A 21,292-nucleotide genomic window follows, 5' to 3' on the forward strand; every position below is an offset into this window, starting at 1 on the left:
CCCTGTCCAGCATGGTGATAATACATGTTGCCTCCAGGCTGCTGCTATCAGTGATTAGCTTGTTAATAGGAAATGAAGACCCAGCACTGAACTCAGTTTCTAAAAGTGTTCCAGATCTGGGTTGTTGAGGGGAACCTCGCAGATTGTGTGAAGTCGTGTTGCCTAAAGCAAGCCTAGAATACATGGGCTTCTCTGTAAGAGCAGCTGTGTCTCACACCAGGATTGGAGGCTCTGTCTTCTCAGATCCTTGTCTCATAACAACCATCAATAACTGATACATATTACTTGAGTATTTTAAACTACTTTCATGGTATATGCTTATTAACATATATTTAATTTTAATCCATCCATTCATTCATTTATTCAACAAATGTCTACTGAATTACTTTTATGTGTGAGAAATTGAAATAAGGCCTCAAGAGTCAGAGAAAAAAAAAAGATCTTCTCAAAGGAACTCCTTATCTATCCAAAAGACTCTGATCAACTTTTGCAGACAAAGGGGCACAGAGGCCCTGAGCCTTGGCTGGGCAAGATGTGCCAGAAACCTTGATGGATTCGTGAACAAGTTGTCACTCACTTACAGGCTATGGTAACTGGAGCCAGAGAATAATCCAAGAGGCAGAGTCTTGAAGAAATGTCAAATCCAAAGGCCATTTTGCATAGTAAGTCTGAAGGAGTCAAGAAAGGGAATTTGAGACTAAAACTAAAGGGACACCCCTGCTTCACAGCATACATAAAAATCATTTCCAGGTTGATTATAGGCCTAAATGTGAAAGGCAAAATAATAAAGTTTCTAGGAGGCAATAAAGGAGAATATCTTCATGACCTTAAGAGGGAGGGATTTCTTAAGTAAGTTATAAAATATACTGATCATTAATTTAATTTAATTAATTAATTTATTTAAACATCTTTATTGGAGTATAATTGCTTTACAATGGTGTATTAGTTTCTGCTTTATAACAAAGTGAATCAGCTATACATATACATATATCCCCATATCTCCTCCCTCTTGCGTCTCCACCCTCCCTATCCCACCCCTCTAGGTGGTCACAAAGCACCGAGCTAATCTCCCTGTGTTATGCGTCTGCTTCCCACTAGCTATCTATTTTACATTTGGTAGTGTATATATTAGTCCATACCACTCTCTCACTTTGTCCCAGTTTACCCTTCCCCCTCCCCGTGTCCTCAAGTCCGTTCTCTACATCTGCATCATTATTCCTGTCCTGCCCCTAGGTTCTTCATAACCATTTTTTTTTTTAGATTCCATATATATGTGTTAGCATATGGTATTTGTTTTTCTCTTTCTGACTTACTTCACTGTGTATGACAGACTCTAGGTCCATCCACCTCACTACAAATAACTCAATTTTGTTTCTTTTTATGGATCATTAATTTTAAAATGGAGAATTTGGACTACATTAAAATTGAGAACGTTTACTTATTAGAAAGCATCATAAAGACGGTAAAAAAGGATACCTTAAGGGGGGGAAATTTTTGAAACAAAAGATTAATCAGTATAGAGAATTCCTACAAATAAATAAGGAAAGGGTAACAAAAAATTGGGCAAAAGACTTAATATAGGCACTTCAAGCCCCGTTCTGGTTAGTTTCATTTAATGTATCACACACATACTAGAAAAAAGCCTATAAAAGGCTTTGATTTAATGTCTAATATATGAGAAAACTGAAGCCCACAGAACTCTCAGGATTACATTTAGCTAGAATTCTGACAGAACTCAGGAAAGTGCTATACTTAAGATTATAGTCTTGGGAATTCCCTGGCGTCCAGTGGTTAGGACTCTGCACTTCCACTGCCAGGGGCCCGGATTCGATCCCTGGTGGGGAAACTAAGATCCCGCAAGCCACACGGTGTGGCCAAAAAAAAAAATGATAGTTTTATTATAAAGGAAACAATTCAAGACCAGCCAAATGAAGAGACACATAGGACAAGGTCTGGGAGAGTCTCAGACTCAGAGTTTCTGTGCCCATTCCCTGTGGAATCAGTGTACTTCTTAGAACACATCAGCGTGTTCACCAACCAGGGCGCTCCACTGAACTTCGGCATCCAGAGTTTTTACTGAAGTCTTAGTACATAGGCATGATTGATTGACTCATTGGCATGGAATTGGACTCAATTCCCAGTCATCGTCCCCTTCCCAGAAGCTGGGCTGGCTCAGAGCCCCAACCCTCAAATCACAGGTTGGTCTTCCTGGTGACCAGCCCCCATCCTGAGTCATCTCATCTCTTAGCAGAAACTCAGGTATGATCTAAGGGGCTCATGAATAATAAAGACACTCCTGTTAACCTGGAAAATTCCAAGGATTTAGAGTCTCCCTACCAGGAATGAGAGCCAAAGACCAGTCATCTTCTTTATTATACAACAGTAGCAGACGGAATTCATTAGAAAGTCTCTGATCACAGCCTGCAAGCTACACCTGATATTTTGATGAGAGCAGTCACTTCTCATGCTAACCAACGTTAAAACATCTTTTGCTTCCTTCCACAGACTGAGCAAGTGGAATAGCAGAGCCAGGAACCTCTTGCATACTTGAGGTGAGGTTGGGGACATTGCTGGGTCTTTGGGTTTCACTGCTTAGGCTCTCGGGAGGCAGCGCGGCAGGTGGAGGGCACAGCTCTGGGGTCAGTTCACCTGCTTTGGAATCTTGGCTATGTGTGGCATTGAGCAAGTTACTTAACTTCTCTGTGTCTTAGTTTTTGCATCTGTAAAATGAGGACGATGTTAATAAGAGAGTGGTAGAATTAACCATGATAATGTCTGCCAGAAGCCTGGCACATAGTAAGCACTCAAACAGTGTTAGTTATTATTTTCAGTATGAGGAGGGGTTTAAAATGATAAAATATTTTAGCCGAAAGAAACCTGAAGACCATCAACCTCAACCACCTGTTTACTGATAAGGAAACTGATCCTAGAGAGAGGATTTGTCAAAGTCACATCATAGGTCAGAAAAACCCAAGGCTAAAGAGCACCGTCTCCTGACATCCAGCCAGGGATTCTTTCACCACCCTGTACTGCTTCCTCTGTATGCTGGATGTGCAGATGTTTTTGCGCTAATGTTTTCGGGAGTTGCCTGGTTGGTTTTTCAACCTTGCTGATGTTAATGCATTATGATGTCTTAATGTTTGTAACCTATGTTGTCTCGTTGTAGTTAAAGGCTACAGTGTGGAGCAAGACTTATTGGCCCTTTCTATCTGAGTAATCATCAGGTGCATGTCCAGGGATACCAGCCAATTAGTGACAAAGCTGGTTTCTGAACCTAGACCTCCTGACGTGGCTGCTCAGACCTCACACCCCTATCCCACACTTTCTTAAGATTCTGTTTTGCTCTGAATATTTTGGTTATGCCTTAGATCATTTGGAACTTGAAAAGCTTTCTTTAAAATATGATTTTTCCTGGGAATTCCTTAGTAGCCAAGGGGTTAGGGCTCCGTGCTTCCACTACAGGGGGCAGGGTTCGATCCCTGGTCGGGGAAGTAAGGTTCTGCAGCCGTGCAGTGTGGGAAAATAAATAAATAAAGTAAAATAAAATAAAATACTAAAATAAAATGTAAAAAGAAAACCTATTATAAAAAAGTAAAAAATAAAATCTGTTTTTTTCTTATAGTTTTGTTTGCTGTTTTATTTTTATTTTATATATTAACCATGTATTGAGTGTGTACTCCATACCAGGTGTAAAATACCAAGCATCATATATATATATAGTATATAAATGATATAGGATATATTATATGATATCTATAATAAATATATATATTATTCATATATATACATATATGAATGATTTCATTCAAGTTTCAAACCACTCTGGCAAGTAGGTGATATTATTCCTCTTCTGCTGTTGAGAAAATTGAGATTGAATAATATGATTTGAATAAGAGGTTTTTATGACTTGCCGTGTGCTAATAGATTATAGATAGAAAAAGCACATGAACGCTGCTATGCCATGTCAAAATCACGGATGGCAGTAAGTTAATAATATTCATAGGTTTTAGGAATTATGATTGCCTTTTTTGCTAAGAAGCAAATGCTAAATGTAGACTTCAACTCGATGAGCATACAGGTATAACAGCCGTTATCAGGCCTTGGATAATTTTGTTTATTCAAAAATACTTTCAAAAGTATAGATAAATTCCCTCCTGGAAACATGCATACAGGGATTCATTACTGACCAGCTGTTTTACAAGACAGAATGCAGTGTCAGTTGACTCCAGCCTTGAGTGGCCTCCACAGCAGCATTTCATCCTTGTTTGCTTGTCGAGGCTTGAAGGTGCCCACATGCAATGAGAGAAGGACTCGGGAGAAGCTAGGAAGACATCAAAGCATCTCAAGACAAATCGTAGTCTTTCTCTTGTCTTTTGGATCCCTTTGGCATATGAACGACAGTCACTGTGTTTCCTAAAGCTTCCTTTAAAGAATCTCAGTATCCACTTTTTCATACTGAGTCAGCATGTTCAACCCCTGGACATTTGATGTCCCTGTCAGTGCCCCTGCAGTAGCTTCAATTGCAGATGACAGTTGCAGTCATTTAGAAATGGGCAGGCTTCCCTGGTGGCGCAGTGGTTGAGAATCTGCCTGCCAATGCAGGGGACACGGGTTCGAGCCCTGGTCTGGGAAGATCCCACATGCCGCGGAGCAACTATGCCTGTGAGCCACAGTTACGGAGCCTGCGCGTCTGGAGCCTGTGCTCCGCAACAAGAGAGGCCACGATAGTGAGAGGCCCGCGCACCGCAATGAAGAGTGGCCCCCACTTGCCGCAACTAGAGAAAGCCCTCGCACAGAAACGAAGACCCAGCACAGCCAAAAATAAATAAATAATTAATTAATTAAAAAAAAAAAAAAGAAAGAAAGGGCAGGAACAGCCCTTGCTTTGGCTGCCATCCTTTTGTGTTGCACATCGAAGCTACTGGCAGGCATCTAAAAGCATCCCAGACTGAGGGAGAGTGTGCCTCTCTGGTAGTCCTTCTGAGGCAGCTGTTCTCATAATGGTCCATCCCCCTACCTGTCTACCTGGCTTGTGCCAGGCCCACAGCTGGAAAGGAGGCGGTGTCGTGCAGAGGAGAACAAACTGACTGCATACCTGTAACACATTCTGTTTGTTTGCCCTAGGGAAGACTGCTGCCTTTTCAGCAGCAGAGAAGTTTCTAGGACTGGCTGTCCCCTGCTGAGATCAGTGGAGTATATGTACCATGGCCCGAATCTCCTTCTCATTTGCCAGTCTCCTCCCACTGAGAGGGTGGGATGTCAGCACACATTCGGACCCTCCTGAGTGACCTGCTTCTTCCCGAGTACAGTGCTCTTGATCCTGATTACGGGCACAGCCCTGTGGAGAAGGAGCCCAGAGAGGATGTGTGCTTTCTCTTAAAACTGCTCTGGTCCTCATCTTTTCTTACCAGATTCCAAACTTTGTTTTCAAGGGGAGGGTTTAAAGATGGGATTCTGTAAGCAAAATTGGGCAGTTTCATCTTGGAATAGGTTGTCTGTACATGTTCTAATGTTTTGTAGAACACTTGTACCTGTTTAAATGTATTGATGTGGATAATATTAAATATCTTAATTATTTAAATAATTCATTGTATTGTTTCTGAGAAGTTGAGGAACTACCACATACATTTACAACTTGATGACTTTTGTATTTTATTTTTCAAAATAAAAGCTTTAAATGTGAAGCACTGGTAGTTTACATGTTTTCATTACTGTGATTTCTGAGAAGCAATAAGACCTATCAGATAATGATCTGATAAACCACAATTTCTTCAGTTGCTGTATTTTAGATATTCCCCTCTATACATCATAATTTCTTAGTGAGGTTTTTGCTATAATTTATTTCAGAGAGACCTGCTACCATCCTTTTGTCTCAGAATCCTGTTCTTCTATTTCCTTCTCAATTCTCTGGTCTCCATAAATTCTAATTCCTCAGAAAGACTTTCCCTGATCCCCTTCCTGCCTACCTTATTCACAATATCACCTTATCACACTTTGCAGTTTTTAATGTTTCTTAACTTCGTAAATTGTCTATCTCTTATACTAGATGGTAAGTTCCTGGAAGACAGAGACTATGTCTTTTCTTGTCCTTTTCTGTACCCCTGACACCTAGCAGAGTGTCTGGCACATTGTAAGAACCTAGTAAAATATTTAGTAAATGATTAATCCTCCCAGACGGAAACTTCTAACATATCATTTTCAGATGAAGAAACAGAGGCTCAGCCAGGTCAAGTCACGTACACAAGGCCCCTCAGCTAGTGCCACAGTGGTGACCTGGTATCTAAGCCTGACTCTAGTATCCTTCTTCCCGCTCCACGCCCCTAGCCGTGTCCCCTTCAACTGAAAATGAATACTGCTGCCACATCAATCCTTTGTTCAGCACTGTGTCTTAAGTCACTCTTTTGTTCAAAAACCTTCTTTGATTCTCTGATGCCTCACACATTACATCTAAACTGTTCTGTCTCTGCAGTGTGACCTTACCACCCCCCTGTGAACAGTACACCTCTTCCCTGTCTCCTTACACTCTGCTTTCTGCTTCTTCCAGATGCCCAGAAACCTAATCCCTCTCCCCTCTCCCTGGGCTCAGCTGTCTTAAGTCCCATTTCTTGTTACTGCTCTAGTTACTGCTCCAGCCTCCAGATAGCAATAAAATCAGCTTCAGCATAACATAATTTGTTTTTGGTTTTGGTTTTTTGCTTATTTCCTGTGTTAGTCTTATGTTACCAGCATTGTAGGGAGGAGGTCACATATCCCTCTAGAGCCTATCAGAATGGGAGGCGAGGACATTTCTAAACTATAACCCAGCCTGACTCCAATACTCACCCCTAGGTGAACATAAGGATTTTTATTCCCTACGCCTGCCCACCCCTGGAGACTCCACTGTCATGAGTGGGAATGTACTGGAATAGGAAGAGGGCAGAGAACCACTGCACAAAAACGGCTGACTCAGGAAAGAAGAAACCACTGCACAACTGGCCCGGAGAAGCAGATGTTGTGATATCTCCCTCCCTGTTGACATTCCCTCCTTCACAAAGCCTTCTTTCTGGTCTGAGCACATTTCTCTTGAGCCCTGCGAAGCAAAGCATTTCTGTTCCATGTGACATCTTAGAACACCTGTAGGAAGATGACTGTATTTGTGAGATGTTGTGATTTGATGGAATCAAATGGAATTCCTGTCAAACAAATGAAAAATACCTGGAGTAAAATTTAAAAATTGGTAACTGGGGGGACTTCCCTGGTGGTCCAGTGGTTAAGAATCCGCCTTCCAATGCAGGGGACGTGGGTTCAATCCCTGGTTGGGGAACTAAGATCCCACATGCCGCGGGGCAACTAAGCCCGCGCGCCACAACTACTGAGCCCACATGCCGCAACTACTGAGCCCGTGTGCTGCAACTACTGAGCCCGCACAGTCTGGAGCCCACGTGCCGCAAGGAAGGGCCCACGCACCGCAGATCCCAAGTGCTGCAATTAAGACCCGACGCAGCCAAAAATTAAATAAATATTTTTAAAAAATTAAATAGGGCTTCCCTGGTGGTGCAGTGGTTGAGAATCTGCCTGCCAGTGCAGGGGACACGGGTTCCGGCCCTGGTCTGGGAGGATCCCACATGCCGCGGAGCAGCTGGGCCCGTGCGCCACAACTACTGAGCCTGCGCGTCTGGAGCCTGTGCTCCACAACAAGAGAGGCCGCGATAGTGAGAGGCCTGCGCACCGCGATGAAGAGTGGCCCCCGCTTGGCGCAACTGGAGAAAGCCCTCGCACAGAAACGAAGACCCAACACAGCCAAAAATAAATATAAATAAATAAATATATATTTAAAAATAAATAAATTAATTAAAATTGATAACTGGGTAAGGGACCAGGGTAGATGTGTTGCCTGTGTAGCACAGCCATGGCTACAGCCAGCGGGTGAGCCTGTGGAGCCAGGGAGAGGCTGGCGTCCTCAGTGGCTGCAGGAGGAGGCTGGAGAGAGCATCATCCATGAAGAATCATAGAATTTTTAAATGAGAGAAAAAAATCTTAGTAATCACTTAGCCACGTAATCATTCTAGAAACATTTATCAACAGCTTCTCATGGTCTAGATCCTGTGCCTGAGTTTACATGTTTAAATTCATTTAATTCTCACAATCACCGTCTGAGGTAGGTACTGTCACTACCTGCATTTTATAGACATTGGCTTGGGAGGCAGTACCAGCTTTCTAGACCAGCTAGTAGGTGATGGGATCAGAATACAAGTACAGGCAACCTGGCTCCAGAGCCTACACCCTTAACCACCACTCTACCTCTCAGTAATCATCTTTATACTAGAATAGAAACTTGTCATTAGCATTGAGTGACGACTATTTAAATACCTCCCTTGTACTTAGTAATTTGCTAGGTATAATTGTTGTGCTAAGAAGTATAGGCAGATTGTTGCCCTTGGGAATTTATGGTCTCGGTGAAAATCAAGAAAAATGTACATAAAACAATTATTTCAAGCTTACCTAACAAAACCTATAGTATTACCTATGACAACCTGGCTAGTAGGTGATGGGTAAGTAATAGTCTAGGCAGGACTCCATTCAGTGTTGCGCCCAAATTTGTTTTTCTAGGGAGCTACAGATCCTGGGGGCTGTCTGAGCTTTTCTCTGGCAAGGTCAGTATTTTCAGCATTGAGTTCCCTTCCCTGATTGTTTGTCACTATCCAACAGTCTTCTGCAGGGAATTTAGGCCTTTGCATAAAGCAGAGCAGTCACTTTGTTATTCTGAGCAAAAGATCATTTTTATTCATTTCGGGTTTAAGTCCTAACAAAGCTCATCATTTGAGGGTTTTTTTTGGGGGGGGGCAGTGATTCTGGCTAGACAGAAAAATAAATGACTTTGATTCTCCCTTTGGAGTTTGCTGATTATTACTGAACATCCAAAATTGAATCATTTTTCACAATAAAACCACTATTTTTGTTGTTATATACTGTAGAAATGGCTATGGCCTTGCCCTGAGAAGGAAAGCCTTAAATGCCCTCTGTTGGTCAAACGTGGAATAACTGCTGAACGTATGAAAAAGTGTTTAAAAAGTTGCAAGAATTAGGGAAATATATCACAAAGGTGTGCAAAGCTTTCTCTACAGAGACGTCCGTTGCAATGAAGTTTATAGAAACAAAAAACTGGAAAAAAAACTAACAAAAGGGGGGGCTTAGTTAAATGAATTATGGTACATCCATGTAACAGAATACTCTTTAGCTAATACAATATTGTAGAAAAATATTTCCAAACAGGAAAAATGTTCATGTTACATTAAGTAAAAATTTGAAATCACAAAGCTGTTTAGTGTGCTCCCACTTTTATGATTGAAAGGGTAGACAGAAAACTAGAGTCACTAAATTGATGGAAAACAGAAAGGACATGTGCCAGTGTCCCTTGTTATCTCTTCGTGGTGGAATTTTGGGGATTCTTATTTTCTTTGTGCTTAACTCTGTTTTCTAGATGTGCTACGATCAGCATGAATTACTTTAAGTAAAAAAGTGAAAAACAATGAGAGTTTTTTAAAAGAGAGACATCGAGATTGAACCGGCCTAATCTTAGAGATAAAATCGGGGGGTCTAGAGTAGTGCTGTGACTTACCCAAGGCTACCCATCTAGTGAGACTTAACGTGGACTTGCAGTTCATTTATTTTCTGGTAAGTCTCATTTAGCTACTTCTTTTGAAGAAAAATTAGTAATGTTAATAATCTGAAGACTTGGCTATTGGTTCTTCACAAATGAGTAAATGAGACTTGAATTAGAAATGAAGCTGCGGGGTTACGTACGTAGCAAAGCAGCTCCTTCGCTGAGATCTATTGAAAGTCAACCCTCAACACAAAGGTTTGTTAAAAAAAAAAGAAGAAGAAGAAAAATTAAAAAAAAAAAAAAAAGAAATGAAGCTGAGTATTAGCTATTAGGACATTTAGATGGAGCACATTTGAAAAGATCACAATGCACTTAGAATTGATCTATTTCTCTCGTGTAGGGGTTGGTAAACTACAGCCATTGGGTCAAATCTGACCACACCATTTATGTCTTACGACATAATTTATGACATAACCTATGACATCACTTATGTCTTGTCTATGGCAGCTTTTCCTCAACAGCAGCAGAGTTGAGTAGAGACAAAGTCTGTGGCCTGCTCAGCTAAAAATATTTACTCTCTGGCCCTTTACAAAAAAAGTTTTCAGGGACTTCCCTGGCAGTTCAGTGGTTAAGACTCTGCCCTTCCACTGGAGGGGTCATGGGTTCAATCCCCGGTCGGGGAACTAAGATCCCACATGCCACGAAGCACGGCCTTAAAAAAAGAAAAGAAAAAAGTTTTCAGACCCCTACTCTTATAGATTATTTTAATTCTTTATTGCCTCAGGATATTTTAATGTTTCACCAAAGGACTCTTAGCTGGCAGTTCCAAACAAATGTCAGAACAAATATTAGCAGCTAGGAAGCCCCCAGATGGTAAGTTGTTTTTCTCTGATACTCTTTTACTGCCTCAGAGAAGCAGGCCACTCTCAGCCTCAAATCCAAGGCAGTTTCTAAGTGGGTGTGGGTACCTGGGGGAAGAAAGGCTGTGGAATGGTGGAGAGGCCCCAGGAGATGAGGACACTAAGAGATAGGGTACTTCTTGTCAGGGTACAGGGGATTATATTTGCAGCTAAATTCTTTTTCCACTTGATGGAATCATATTGAATAATAGATATTTAAACTGTGAAGTGCTTAAACCTGAACTGATAGACCAGTGGAAATGCCACACAAATGGGCCATGGGGATGGGAGGGAAAATTGGGTATGTGGCTCCAAGATACTCACCCAGCCACCAGTGGGGTTTGATCATAATGCTTCCAGAGGTGACTGGAACAAGAGCTCCCTTAGAAACACAAGGGATGAGAGAGTAATAGGCAGCAGTTGGTAGGACAACTGTGGATGCTGAAACCACATAAATAAAACACTATTTTCATCGAATTCTGGATGTGAGTTATTTTTTAAAATTAATTTTTATTGGAGTATAGTTGATTTACAGTGTTGTGTTAGTTTGTGCTGTTGGATGTGAGTTATTTTTGCATCTATATTTTATGTTATTTGTTTTTATTATAATTAAGTAATAAATGAAAATACAAAACAACATGCATCAAAAGCTTACCTATAAAGAGCTTGGGATGAGAGCACTTTGGGGCCCATATCATCTTGCACAGTGAAAACATCCATGGTTACCAGTGTGTACTCCAAACCAAACAGCGCCCCCCCAAATGTTCTGCTCTGAATAACACCCCTAGGACCTCTCACAACTTGAGGGGAGCCCCTTCCCACCAGCCCAGCATGATGGCATCCTGGAATTCCCTACCTCTATGATACCAGTAACAATCCATGCCCTTATATACTAATAATACCAATAAAATACATGAGAAAAAAATCTACATAGAGAGGTAACTCTTTGAATGTGATCACAGCACAAATTTCTTTCATGTATTCATCTATTGAGTTGCTACTATATGCCAGGCATTGTGCTGGACCTTGGAGGTTGATTACAGAGAGTAATGAGACAGTAGAATGGATGCCCCACGCTGCTTTCTGACACCCAGGAAGGCAAAGACCAACATGGGACCTCTGCTACAGCCACAGCAAAAAGGAAATGTTTTTAACACTTCCATATCCAAACTTGTCCACCGAAAGAGCAAGAAGCCTGGCCTCCAACTCAGTGTTCACTTTCCCCCTCCAAATCTCAAGTGCAGGGATCTGCTTGGTGAAGTTAGGTCACCTGTGGAACCCAGGATACAAGGTACCATGGGACAAGCAGCTTTTAGATTTCAAGGTTCTAGCATTCAGTGAGGCACACTGGGGTGGTGGTGGGGACAGGGGTTCAGAAAAGAGACGTGAGAGGCAATCTGAACATCGGCCACATTTACCCCGTGCACTGTGCGAAGAGAAGTCCAGGCGACAGAACAGCAGTGGTTAACGAATGGGGGTGTGTCAGAGGCTGGGGGAGAGCCGAGCTGGGTTGAGAGCAAGTGGGCCCTTAGCCAAGCTTCCATGCCTTGGGAAGCTGCTGGCAAACAACCTCCTCCAAAGAAGATGGATGCTTTTGTTACCGTTTTCATTTCCTTTAGTGTTGTTAAATTATTCAATAAATTAGAATCAGAGAGAAAATTCAGTAGCTGAATCAGCACTTTGTTAATCTGTTGCCATTCAAAAGATCTTTTCTTTGGTGAGGCATGGAGAACAGAATCCAATTGACTAATCTCAGGACTCCATGCCTGTAGGACTGTTTTTTTGGTTGACTCCTGGAGGAAAAGTAATCCCAGGGCTATAAGTGCTCGTGTTCTACGAGCAGCCCACACCTCTGCGCGGCCATGTGCTACCCATCCCCCCCCCCCCCGGCCGAGGCTCACTGACCCTTCCCTGCAGCCCTCAAGCGAACTGGCCTGGAAGTCATTTCACTGCAGGGCGGGGATGGCCACTGCCAGCAAACTGCCCTGCTTTCCCAGAACGCCTGTTCCAACCCCTGCCTACTCAGTCAGCAAGTCCTCATTCCAGGCGGCTGCCCTTGGACTTCTCCCCACCGCGTAAACAGAACCAACTGGGAAACTATATTCCTGAAGGAAATCCTCAGCCGAAGTGGAAGATGAAAACTCCAACACATTCAGTAACGTAACCGTGATCGCACATGGATTTTCCTACCTCCTGAGACTCTGGGGCTCCTGTCCCATTCTCTTTATACAGCCTTGCTTTAAGGTGTAGGAATAACTGTCACTCTGATAGCCCTTAGCTCTCTGGTTTCTTCATACGGATTCCTAGAGGAGGAGCGGCCATCTGGCAGAGTGGGTAAATGGAAGGAAGCTGGTCCAGGTAACTCCTTGTTGTGTTACTTAATGAACCAACCCAGAATCTACTCAGACTTTTTGTTATGTAAGATAATAAAATTCTCCTATTATTTAAGCCACCTTTGATTGCAGTTTCTATTACAGCTGAAACATCCGAAGGATGGAAAGAGGAAATTTTGTTACAGATATTGTTGAGAAAGGCTGGAGCAGGTAGTGATAGCTAAGAGATGGCCTCAGGGGTCCTTCTTTAGGGCAGTGCTATTCAAAATGTGATTCAAGGACTTGCAGCATCAGAATTACCTGGAGTGGGACTTCCCTGGTGGTGCACTGGATAAGACTCCGTGCTCCCAATGCAGGGAGCCCGGGTTGGATCCCCGGTCAGGGAACTAGATCCCACACGCATGCCGCAACTCAGAGTTTGCATGCTACAACTAAGGCGCCCGCCTGCTGCAACTAAGGCGCCCACCTGCTGCAACTAAGACCTGGCACAACCAAATAAATAAATATTTAAAAAAAAGAATTACCTGGGAGTTTGTTAGGAATGCAAATTCAAGGGCTTCATCCCAGATGGACTAAATCAGATTCTCTGGAGGTAGGGCTGGGAATCTGTATTTTAACAAGTTCTCCCTCCAGTGCTTTTGATGCAAGTATATTTGGAGAAAACACTGACCTAGGAGACTCCTACAGCTGGGAGTGTGATTGGTCCAACAGAGGAAGTGCTGTGCCTCTTGCTCACGGCTGACCTCCCTGAAGCTGTTCTAATCTTCTAGGCCTCAGTTTCCTTTTCTGTCACAACAATGTGAGATTCAAATGACATACTGGGTGTAAAAATGGTTTGAAGAGGTAAAACCTTGACCCCCTAGGAGAGTCTCTGAGCTGACCCTGCCGTACCAGGGGACACAGCATCCAAGGCTGCAGACAGATGTGTTGGACCAGGCTGGACTCTGCCTCAGCAGCCTGTGAGCTTCTTTGGACAGGGCGTGTTTCCATCTGTGTCTCCAGGTGCCCAGCAGAAGAACTGACACATAGAGGGTGGAGAGTCACTGTCATTCTTAATTGAACTCAACTGCCCCTATTTTGAGTTTTCCTTTTCGGACTGCTGCTTGAGTCAATCAGGAAAGACCGGAGACCCAGGTTTTACCCTTGTGGTTAGAGGAGAGCCAGCCCCTGTCGCAGTGCTGCCCTTCCTCTCCTACAACCCCAGTGATCTCAGCCGTCCTCCCTCACAATCCTCCAGGAAAGGATGCTCAGGCTCTCCATTGAGGTGACCTGGTCCTCCCAGATTTCCCTGGCCTTCGACGCCCAGGGATGCACAGGACCCGTTGCCCTGGAAACGTACGAACGATTAAGTCACGAGCCCTCTCTCGGCTCAGGTTTCTGGGTGTTGACCTGGACGCGGGAGCCACTCCCCAAGCCTATAAGAAGGTCTGGCTTAGAGGCGGTGGCCTCGCGCGCGCCCCGCGCGCCGAGCCAGTGTTAGCGGGTGGAGAGGGCGCGCCTGCTGGCCAGAGGGCCAATCAGAGCAGGGCAGGCCAGCCGGTCCGGCTCCCGGTGGCCACTTAGACGCTGGCTGAAAGCGCTGCCTGCTCTGCGATTGGGCGAGCTTCCTGCCAATCAGGGAAGGAAGCCAGCGGGGGTTCGGCCAATAGCTGGAGGCGACGGGGTCAGGCCGGTGGCCCTGCGGTCCTCAGGGTGGTCGGTGAGCCCGTCGGCGCTGAGGGAGCGGCGGCCCTCCGGCCCGCGCGCGCCGCGCTTTCCGCCCCTCCGGCCCCGCCCGTCGGCCGCGCCGCGTCATGCCGGGCGCTGCTGGATGCTAGTGCCCGGGCCGCCGCCCTCCCGCCCGCCTGAAGCCGCGCCCACTGCCCAGAGCCAGAGGGATGGTGGTAGTCACGGGGCGGGAGCCAGACAGCCGTCGCCCGGACGGTGCCATGTCCAGCTCCGACGCCGAAGACGACTTTCTGGAGCCGGCCACCCCGACAGCCACGCAGGCGGGGCACGCACTGCCTCTCCTGCCGCAGGAGGTACCTGGACCGAGGGCGTGCGGGGGCGCGGGGGGAGGAGCCGGTGGCAGGCAGAGCTGACCTTGGGATGTGAGCAGCGCTGCAGCGCTGAGGCAGGGGTGGGGGTCGGGCCGAGGGCGGCGCCAGAGGAGCCGTGCTCCCCTGCCCACCCAGCTCCCACCACCCCCCCGACCCCCGCCCCGAAATGCACCAGGTGTGTCTTCCCTGCCCCAGGCAGCACCTGGCCCTCCCATCCCCCTCCTTCCAGGATTCACTGCCTGCAGGGTTGGTACTCCCATCCCTATGTCCCACCTTACCTACTGGAGGAGGGAGGGTAGGCCGTGGGAAAAGGCCCTTGGAGCCCCAAGAGATGATAGTGTCTCCTGGAGAATCCAAGAGGAGGCCTCCGTGGTTGCCCAAACCCAGTCTCCAGCTGCCCAGAGAGTGGGGTTAGGGGCTGTGTGCAGATAAGAAGCAGGCCAGTTAATAGATGTGGCCTCACTCACCTGACAACTCCATGGCTTTCCCTCCTAGCTGCTGTGCTGTGATGCACGGTGGCTTCCACTGGTCTTACTTAACGCATGTGACACTATCATACGAACACCTGAAATGACCCTCAAGAGGAGGGAAAAGAGGGAAGGTGGGGCCCTGCTGGGCAGTGAAGACAGAGGCTAGGAGGTAGGGGCTAAGGTAGTGGCAGACGTGGGAGCAGGTGACCTGTGGAGTCCTAGATGAAGGGACTGAGACCCAGAGGGGCAGGGTGGGGCTGGGTGAGGCTCTCGGGAAAGTGTAGTGTCCTCTTGGGGTTACGAGCCAGTACTCCAAACATCGTGGGGCAGTTGTGAAAATGGGCAAAACTCCAGAAGGACTCTTTGTAATTGGAAAAAAAAAAAAAGAACCGTTGGAGACCCAGGGTGCCATTTTTTGTGCACTGTCACTGGGGAGATGGTGTGGCTTGAGGAAAAAAGCACAGGACCCAGAGACTATAGGCCAGCACTCCAGTGCCAGCTCTTCCACAAATTACATGGCTCCATGTGAGTAATGTAAAGTATTATTATCTCCAAATAATATTGGGGTCCTTGGTATGCACATAAAATAGTTTTAGAGGAGCTAGCTATAGAATAAGCAGAAGGCATTTCCCGTCCTCTGGGTGCAGAAGAGTAACAGTACCTACATTCACAGAACTGTAAATGCCTGTCGGTTTCATTCATCCATTCATTCAATGCATATTTGGGGCTTTACTATGAGCCAGGCACTGCACAAGACGCTGGGCAACTTTGATGTAACGTATTTGTATCCTACTTTATTTCACAAAGGATTTGAAAGTCGGGAAAAAGGACTGTCTAGATAAATATACATAGACTTTCACAGAGCCAGAGAGATGTCGTAATATTGAAAAGTATGCACTGGGATAAAATTTTAGTTAATCTGGAGGAGGTTTGTGGGAAAATTAGGGAGAACTGGCCTCATTTCTTTCAAAACCACAAACAGTGAAAGAGATTTAAAAAAAAATAAATAAAGGTTCTGAGCATTTTAGGGAGACCCTAGAGCTTCTCAGGGCAAGTGTAGGTACCATCATTCCCTGCCCTTGCCTCCAGAACCGTAGCTGGACTGAGCACTAATCTCGCTGCACAGATTAAGGAGAGAAGTGGAGAGGTACAGAGGATGAGGAGTGGATGCCTGGCATTATTCAACAAACGTCTGTGGGCCCTGCTCTGGGTGGCCTCGGGATAGGTGAACAAGATGCTGTTCCTGCCCTCGGGAAACTTGGGCAATAATAACCACCAATAGCACAAAGCGCCCGTTGTGCAAAGCTCTATTATAGAGGAGAATGTGGATACAGTGAAGGCACAATGGCGGGAGTGTTCAGTTAACCCTATCTTGGGGCAGGCAAAGGACATCAGAGCAGAAATGCTCACGGAGTAGGGGACCTTGAATAGAAGCTCTTAGAATGAGTGGATGCTGCTAACCGATATGGCGCCTTGGTGTGAGTTAGCAAAAGGGTGTACAGCTGGGCTGGCAGACCCCGCTCACGCAGGTGCCCGTGTGCAGTGAACAGCGCACACTGCCAGATGGGGCCACTGCATTTGCTGGATGGACAGAGGGAGGGTGGCAGGAGCACTGGGGACAGAGAAGACAGCATGAGCAAGGGCACAAAGGTGGGAAGTTTAGGAAGTGGAAGGAGGACAGTGAAAGCTTTGAACTCTAGAGCAGAGATTGTAGGACTGCGGTGGAGAGATCTGATTTAAGAGCTGTGGGAGGATGGGGAGGACTTGGTAATTGATGATTGCAGGGAAAGGGAGGAGAAAGAAGCGGTCAGAAAGATGCCTGGGTTTTGGCATCGGGTGGCGCTCATCAGACCCAGGAAGGCGGCAGACGGGGCAGCCCCGGCTTGCCTCCCCACTGTGGGACTGAAAGTGCCGGTGATTCCTCCCCAGTTCCCTGAGGTTGTCCCCCTTAACATCGGAGGGGCTCACTTCACCACACGCCTGTCCACCTTGCGGCGCTACGAGGACACCATGCTGGCGGCCATGTTCAGCGGGCGGCACTACATCCCCACGGATGCCGAGGGCCGCTACTTCATTGATCGGGACGGTGCGCACTTCGGGTACGTTCCTCCCTCTGCCATCAACTGCAGGGTCCTAGCAAGTGAGCAGCCCGGGCTTGGGCATGGGACTTTGATGTCTTCCATAACACCTAGAAGAGGAGATAACCTGCTGGTGGAATTTAATAAATGTGCATATTGAATTGGATCAGAATTCTTAGTTTCTTTCCCAGAGGAGGCAAGGACAGCCAGAGAAATCCCAGGTAACACACATTGGCTGGATGTGATGAAACTGATTCTCTGCTATGCAAATTAAGACTGGGAAGTTGTCATCCCTGTGGAATAGGTGTGACTGCACTGAGAGGCAGGGGAGTTCCAACACAGCTTCTGGGAGAAGACCCTCAGATCCAGATTCTGGGGCTCGGCATCGCTGTTAGGGAGAAACATGGGGTGTGGCAGTGGTTCCCAAACTTCTTTCAATAGTTTAAAACAAATAAATAGGACAAAAAAAGGTGAGGGAAGGGCCAACATAGGGTTGCCATCCTGTAATTTTGCCAAGTCTTTAAAAAAAAAACACCTTCAGGGACTTCCCTGGCAGTCCAGTGGTTAATACTCCATGCTGCCACTGCAGAGGGCACAGGTTCAGTTCCTGGTGGGGGAACTAAGATCCTGCGTGCCGCACCGTGCAGCCAAAAAAAACCCCCCAAAAACAAAACAACAACAACAAAAACACAAAAAACCCCACTTTCAATTGTTACTGTCATTTTAACGGTAAAACATGGAACAACACAATCTCAAAAAAAGATAGCCCTTCCCAAGAGAGGACTTCTGACAACCTTACAGATAAACAATTTAAAGACTTTATGTTTTGGTTTCCTTGTTTGTGAAATGAGAAGTAATTATAGCTGCCTTGCAGGCCTGTCATGTGGATTAAATAAAGAGTCTTGGTGTGACCCCTGGCCAGGTCCTTTCAGAGTATATGGCTGAAACTCTTTGCCCCATCCGTCCAACTTTGGAGATGACTGGAGAACTAACATGGTCTTTGACCTTGAACAAAAGGAGACCCTCCAACCACTACGTCTCTGTGCCCGCCTCCAAGTAGGATTGCCCACACTGGGAGAAGGGTCATTTTCATCCTCAGAAAGGAGCCTCGTCAAATAATTTGCTCTGAAGCATCTGGGTTTCCCCATTGGGCGGTCAGCTGCCTCCTGTGCTGAGAAAACAAAGTGTCACATCTCTCTGCAGAGCTATAAAAAGATTTTTGTTTGCAGGCTCCCACAGCTCTCTTCTCTGGGCCTTGCCCGGGGTTATGTTTTTCAGGACTCACCAAGATTTGCTTATGATCCTAGAGGACTGATTTTGGAAGGGGTGATGGGGAGGGGGAACCCGGTTTGGCCCTAGGCTGATGCGCCCATACCCAGGTGGCCACAGCTGGAGAGTGGCAGGGCCAGGCAAGGGCGTGGCAGCAAGCAGGATATTGTGGTGTTTATCTGCAGGCTACTGGACTCCAGTGGCCTATGATTCGTCAGCAGCCTGTGAAGCTGTTGAAAGATTCAGATAAAATAAAATAGGGGTTTAGGGCATTTCTCTGCGGGTGAGCTCACGTAGCCCCAGCAGCCACCATGTAGGCTGCCTGGGCCTGCACCTGGGACACTTTCCCATTGTGATCAGTGCACAGCGCCTTGGACTGAAGTCTGGACCACTGTGGGTGTGGATTTGGAGTCACCCGTGTCTGCATCTGGCCTCTGGCTAGCTGTGGCTCCTTTAGCAAGGGTGTTCCTTAAGCTCTCTGAGCCCCACTTTTTCCTCATTTATAAAATGGACGTAAGAAAGCACTTACCCCATGTCGTTGGAAGGATTAAATGGGATAACTCCTGAATAGTGACTGACATAGATTAACACTTGGTGAGTGTTGGCTGGTGTTGCTTCATGGTCATAGACTCACTACTGAGGTAACAGCTTGGTCGTGGGGTGTACTGATACATCCTCACAGAAAAGCCCTTCCCACACCTACCAGTGATGGGTCTGATTACTTTTAGCCCTAAAGAATCTGAAGAGAGAATTAAAAGAACTGAATTGTTATTTTAAGAAGGTGCAGTCTGTGATTTTTTTGTTCACTCCTGAAGCCAGTTTGTTCAGGTGTTGGGGTTAGGCATTCCTCTTCTCCGTATAGCTACAGAATGATACTGATGGCAAGGATTTGTGGGGAGTGCAGAACTCTTCCACGTGGCTGGTGGGACTAAAATGCTACAACCACTTTGTCAAACAGGCACTTATGACTGAACAATTCTCCTCCTGATGTTTACCCAAGAGGAATCGGTGCCTGAGTCCACAAGAAGTTTACAGGGAATGTTTATCACAGCTTTACTCTTATGAGACCCAAACTGGAAACAACTCAAATGTCCATCAACGGGAGAATGGGTGAATAGTTTATAGTGTATCCGTACAACGGTATGCTACTTAGCAATAAAAGGAAGGAAACTTCTGCTACACACGATGACGTAGGGAATCAATCTCAAAAACACTAGGTTGAGGGGAAGAAGCCAGGCACAAAAGAGAACATACTGTGTGATTCCACTTACATGCATTTCAAGAAGAGGCAAAACTAATCTTTGTTGACAGAATTAGAAGTTAGAGTGGTTGCCTCTGTAGTGATTGGCTGGGAAGAGGCACAGGGAAACTTTAATTAGATGGACATGTTCTATATCTTGATGTACGTGGTGGTTGTGTGGGTATATTCATACGTGAAAAAGTAATTGACCTGTACAATTAACATGTGTACCTTTATTGGCTATTATCTGTACCTCAATTCAAAATATAATTAAGGGGCTAGATATCATATCTTTCCATTTTTCCTATATATACTTAATAATTATAATAATAATGATACAATAACAACTACTAACATTTAGTGAGGGCTTGCTCTGTGCCAGGTATTTTCTAAGCACTTTTTTTTTTAACATCTTTATTGGAGTATAATTGTTTTACAATGGTGTGTTAGTTTCTGCTTTATAACAAAGTGAATCAGTTATACATATACATATGTTCCCATATCTCTTCCCTCTTGCGTCTCCCTCCCTCCCACCCTCCCTATCCCACCCCTCTAGGTGGTCACAAAGCACCGAGCTGATCTCCCTGTGCTATGCGGCTGCTTCCCACTAACTATCTATTTTACGTTTGGTAGTGTATAAGCACTTTTTATGTATTAACTTATTTAATCCCCTCATAACATTATGGGGTAGTTTTCTTATTTCCCCCCATTTTACAGAGGAGAAAGGGCACAGAGAGGTTAAGTTCACTTACCCAAGGTTACACAGCTGGCCATCTGGGTCCAGATCCTGTGCTCTAACCACTGAATGGCACATTTGCCAAGCTCTAACCACTGGGTGGATCCGTTAACTCCTTCTCACCAACCCTCTTTCCTTCCTGCTCAGAGATGTGCTGAATTTCCTGCGCTCGGGGGACCTGCCGCCCCGGGAGCGCGTGCGGGCCGTGTACAAAGAGGCCCAGTACTATGCCATCGGGCCCCTCCTGGAGCAGCTGGAGAACATGCAGCCACTGAAGGGGGAGAAAGTGCGCCAGGCGTTTCTGGGACTCATGCCCTATTACAAAGGTGAGGGGTTCACTGTGCGGGGCAGTCGGGATGTGAGGAGGGAGGGTAGCGAGGCACCTGTCGGTGCTGAGGTCTCCACCAGAACAAGTGGGTCATGGCTCGCCAAGACACCTGTCCTACTCAAGCTGGGAGAGGATCCTGCTTCCCTTCCTGCCGCCCTCCCAGTCCCGCAGGAAGATGCAGATGAAATAGGGACCACCTTGCCTGCAACGTCATCAAATCGCATTTCAGGAGGGTGGTGCTCATCCCATCCCCTTTGTTTCCTTTTGCCCTGCAGAACCACGATTCCTGTTTAAGTTTGTGCCCTTCATGGGCCCAG

General features: G+C 45.8%; 2 protein-coding genes across 4 annotated transcripts in view; both read left to right on the forward strand.

Moving 5' to 3' along the window:
• TPST1 (tyrosylprotein sulfotransferase 1) overlaps positions 1–5,584 on the forward strand; it is a 119,260-nt gene extending 113,676 nt beyond the window's left edge. Inside the window, exons 5-6 of one of the 2 annotated variants that reach the window (XM_061208355.1) lie at positions 2,506–2,552; positions 5,125–5,584. In XM_061208355.1, coding sequence (XP_061064338.1) covers positions 2,506–2,523 — 18 coding nt within the window. In that variant the 3' untranslated portion in view covers positions 2,524–2,552; positions 5,125–5,584. Of the gene's footprint in view, positions 1–2,505; positions 2,553–3,166; positions 3,573–5,124 lie in introns of those variants that run through there. The other variant, XM_061208356.1, reaches the window with a different exon arrangement.
• Positions 5,585–14,692: 9,108 nt separating this feature from the next.
• RABGEF1 (RAB guanine nucleotide exchange factor 1) overlaps positions 14,693–21,292 on the forward strand; it is an 87,547-nt gene continuing 80,947 nt past the window's right edge. The window contains exons 1-3 of one of the 2 annotated variants that reach the window (XM_061208158.1): positions 14,693–14,836; positions 17,254–17,423; positions 20,795–20,973. In XM_061208158.1, the coding sequence (XP_061064141.1) occupies positions 14,693–14,836; positions 17,254–17,423; positions 20,795–20,973 (493 nt within the window). Of the gene's footprint in view, positions 14,837–17,253; positions 17,424–20,794; positions 20,974–21,292 lie in introns of those variants that run through there. The other variant, XM_061208154.1, reaches the window with a different exon arrangement.

Source organism: Eubalaena glacialis, chromosome 13 (genome assembly GCF_028564815.1).
Source record: "Eubalaena glacialis isolate mEubGla1 chromosome 13, mEubGla1.1.hap2.+ XY, whole genome shotgun sequence".
NCBI lineage: Eukaryota > Metazoa > Chordata > Mammalia > Artiodactyla > Balaenidae > Eubalaena > Eubalaena glacialis.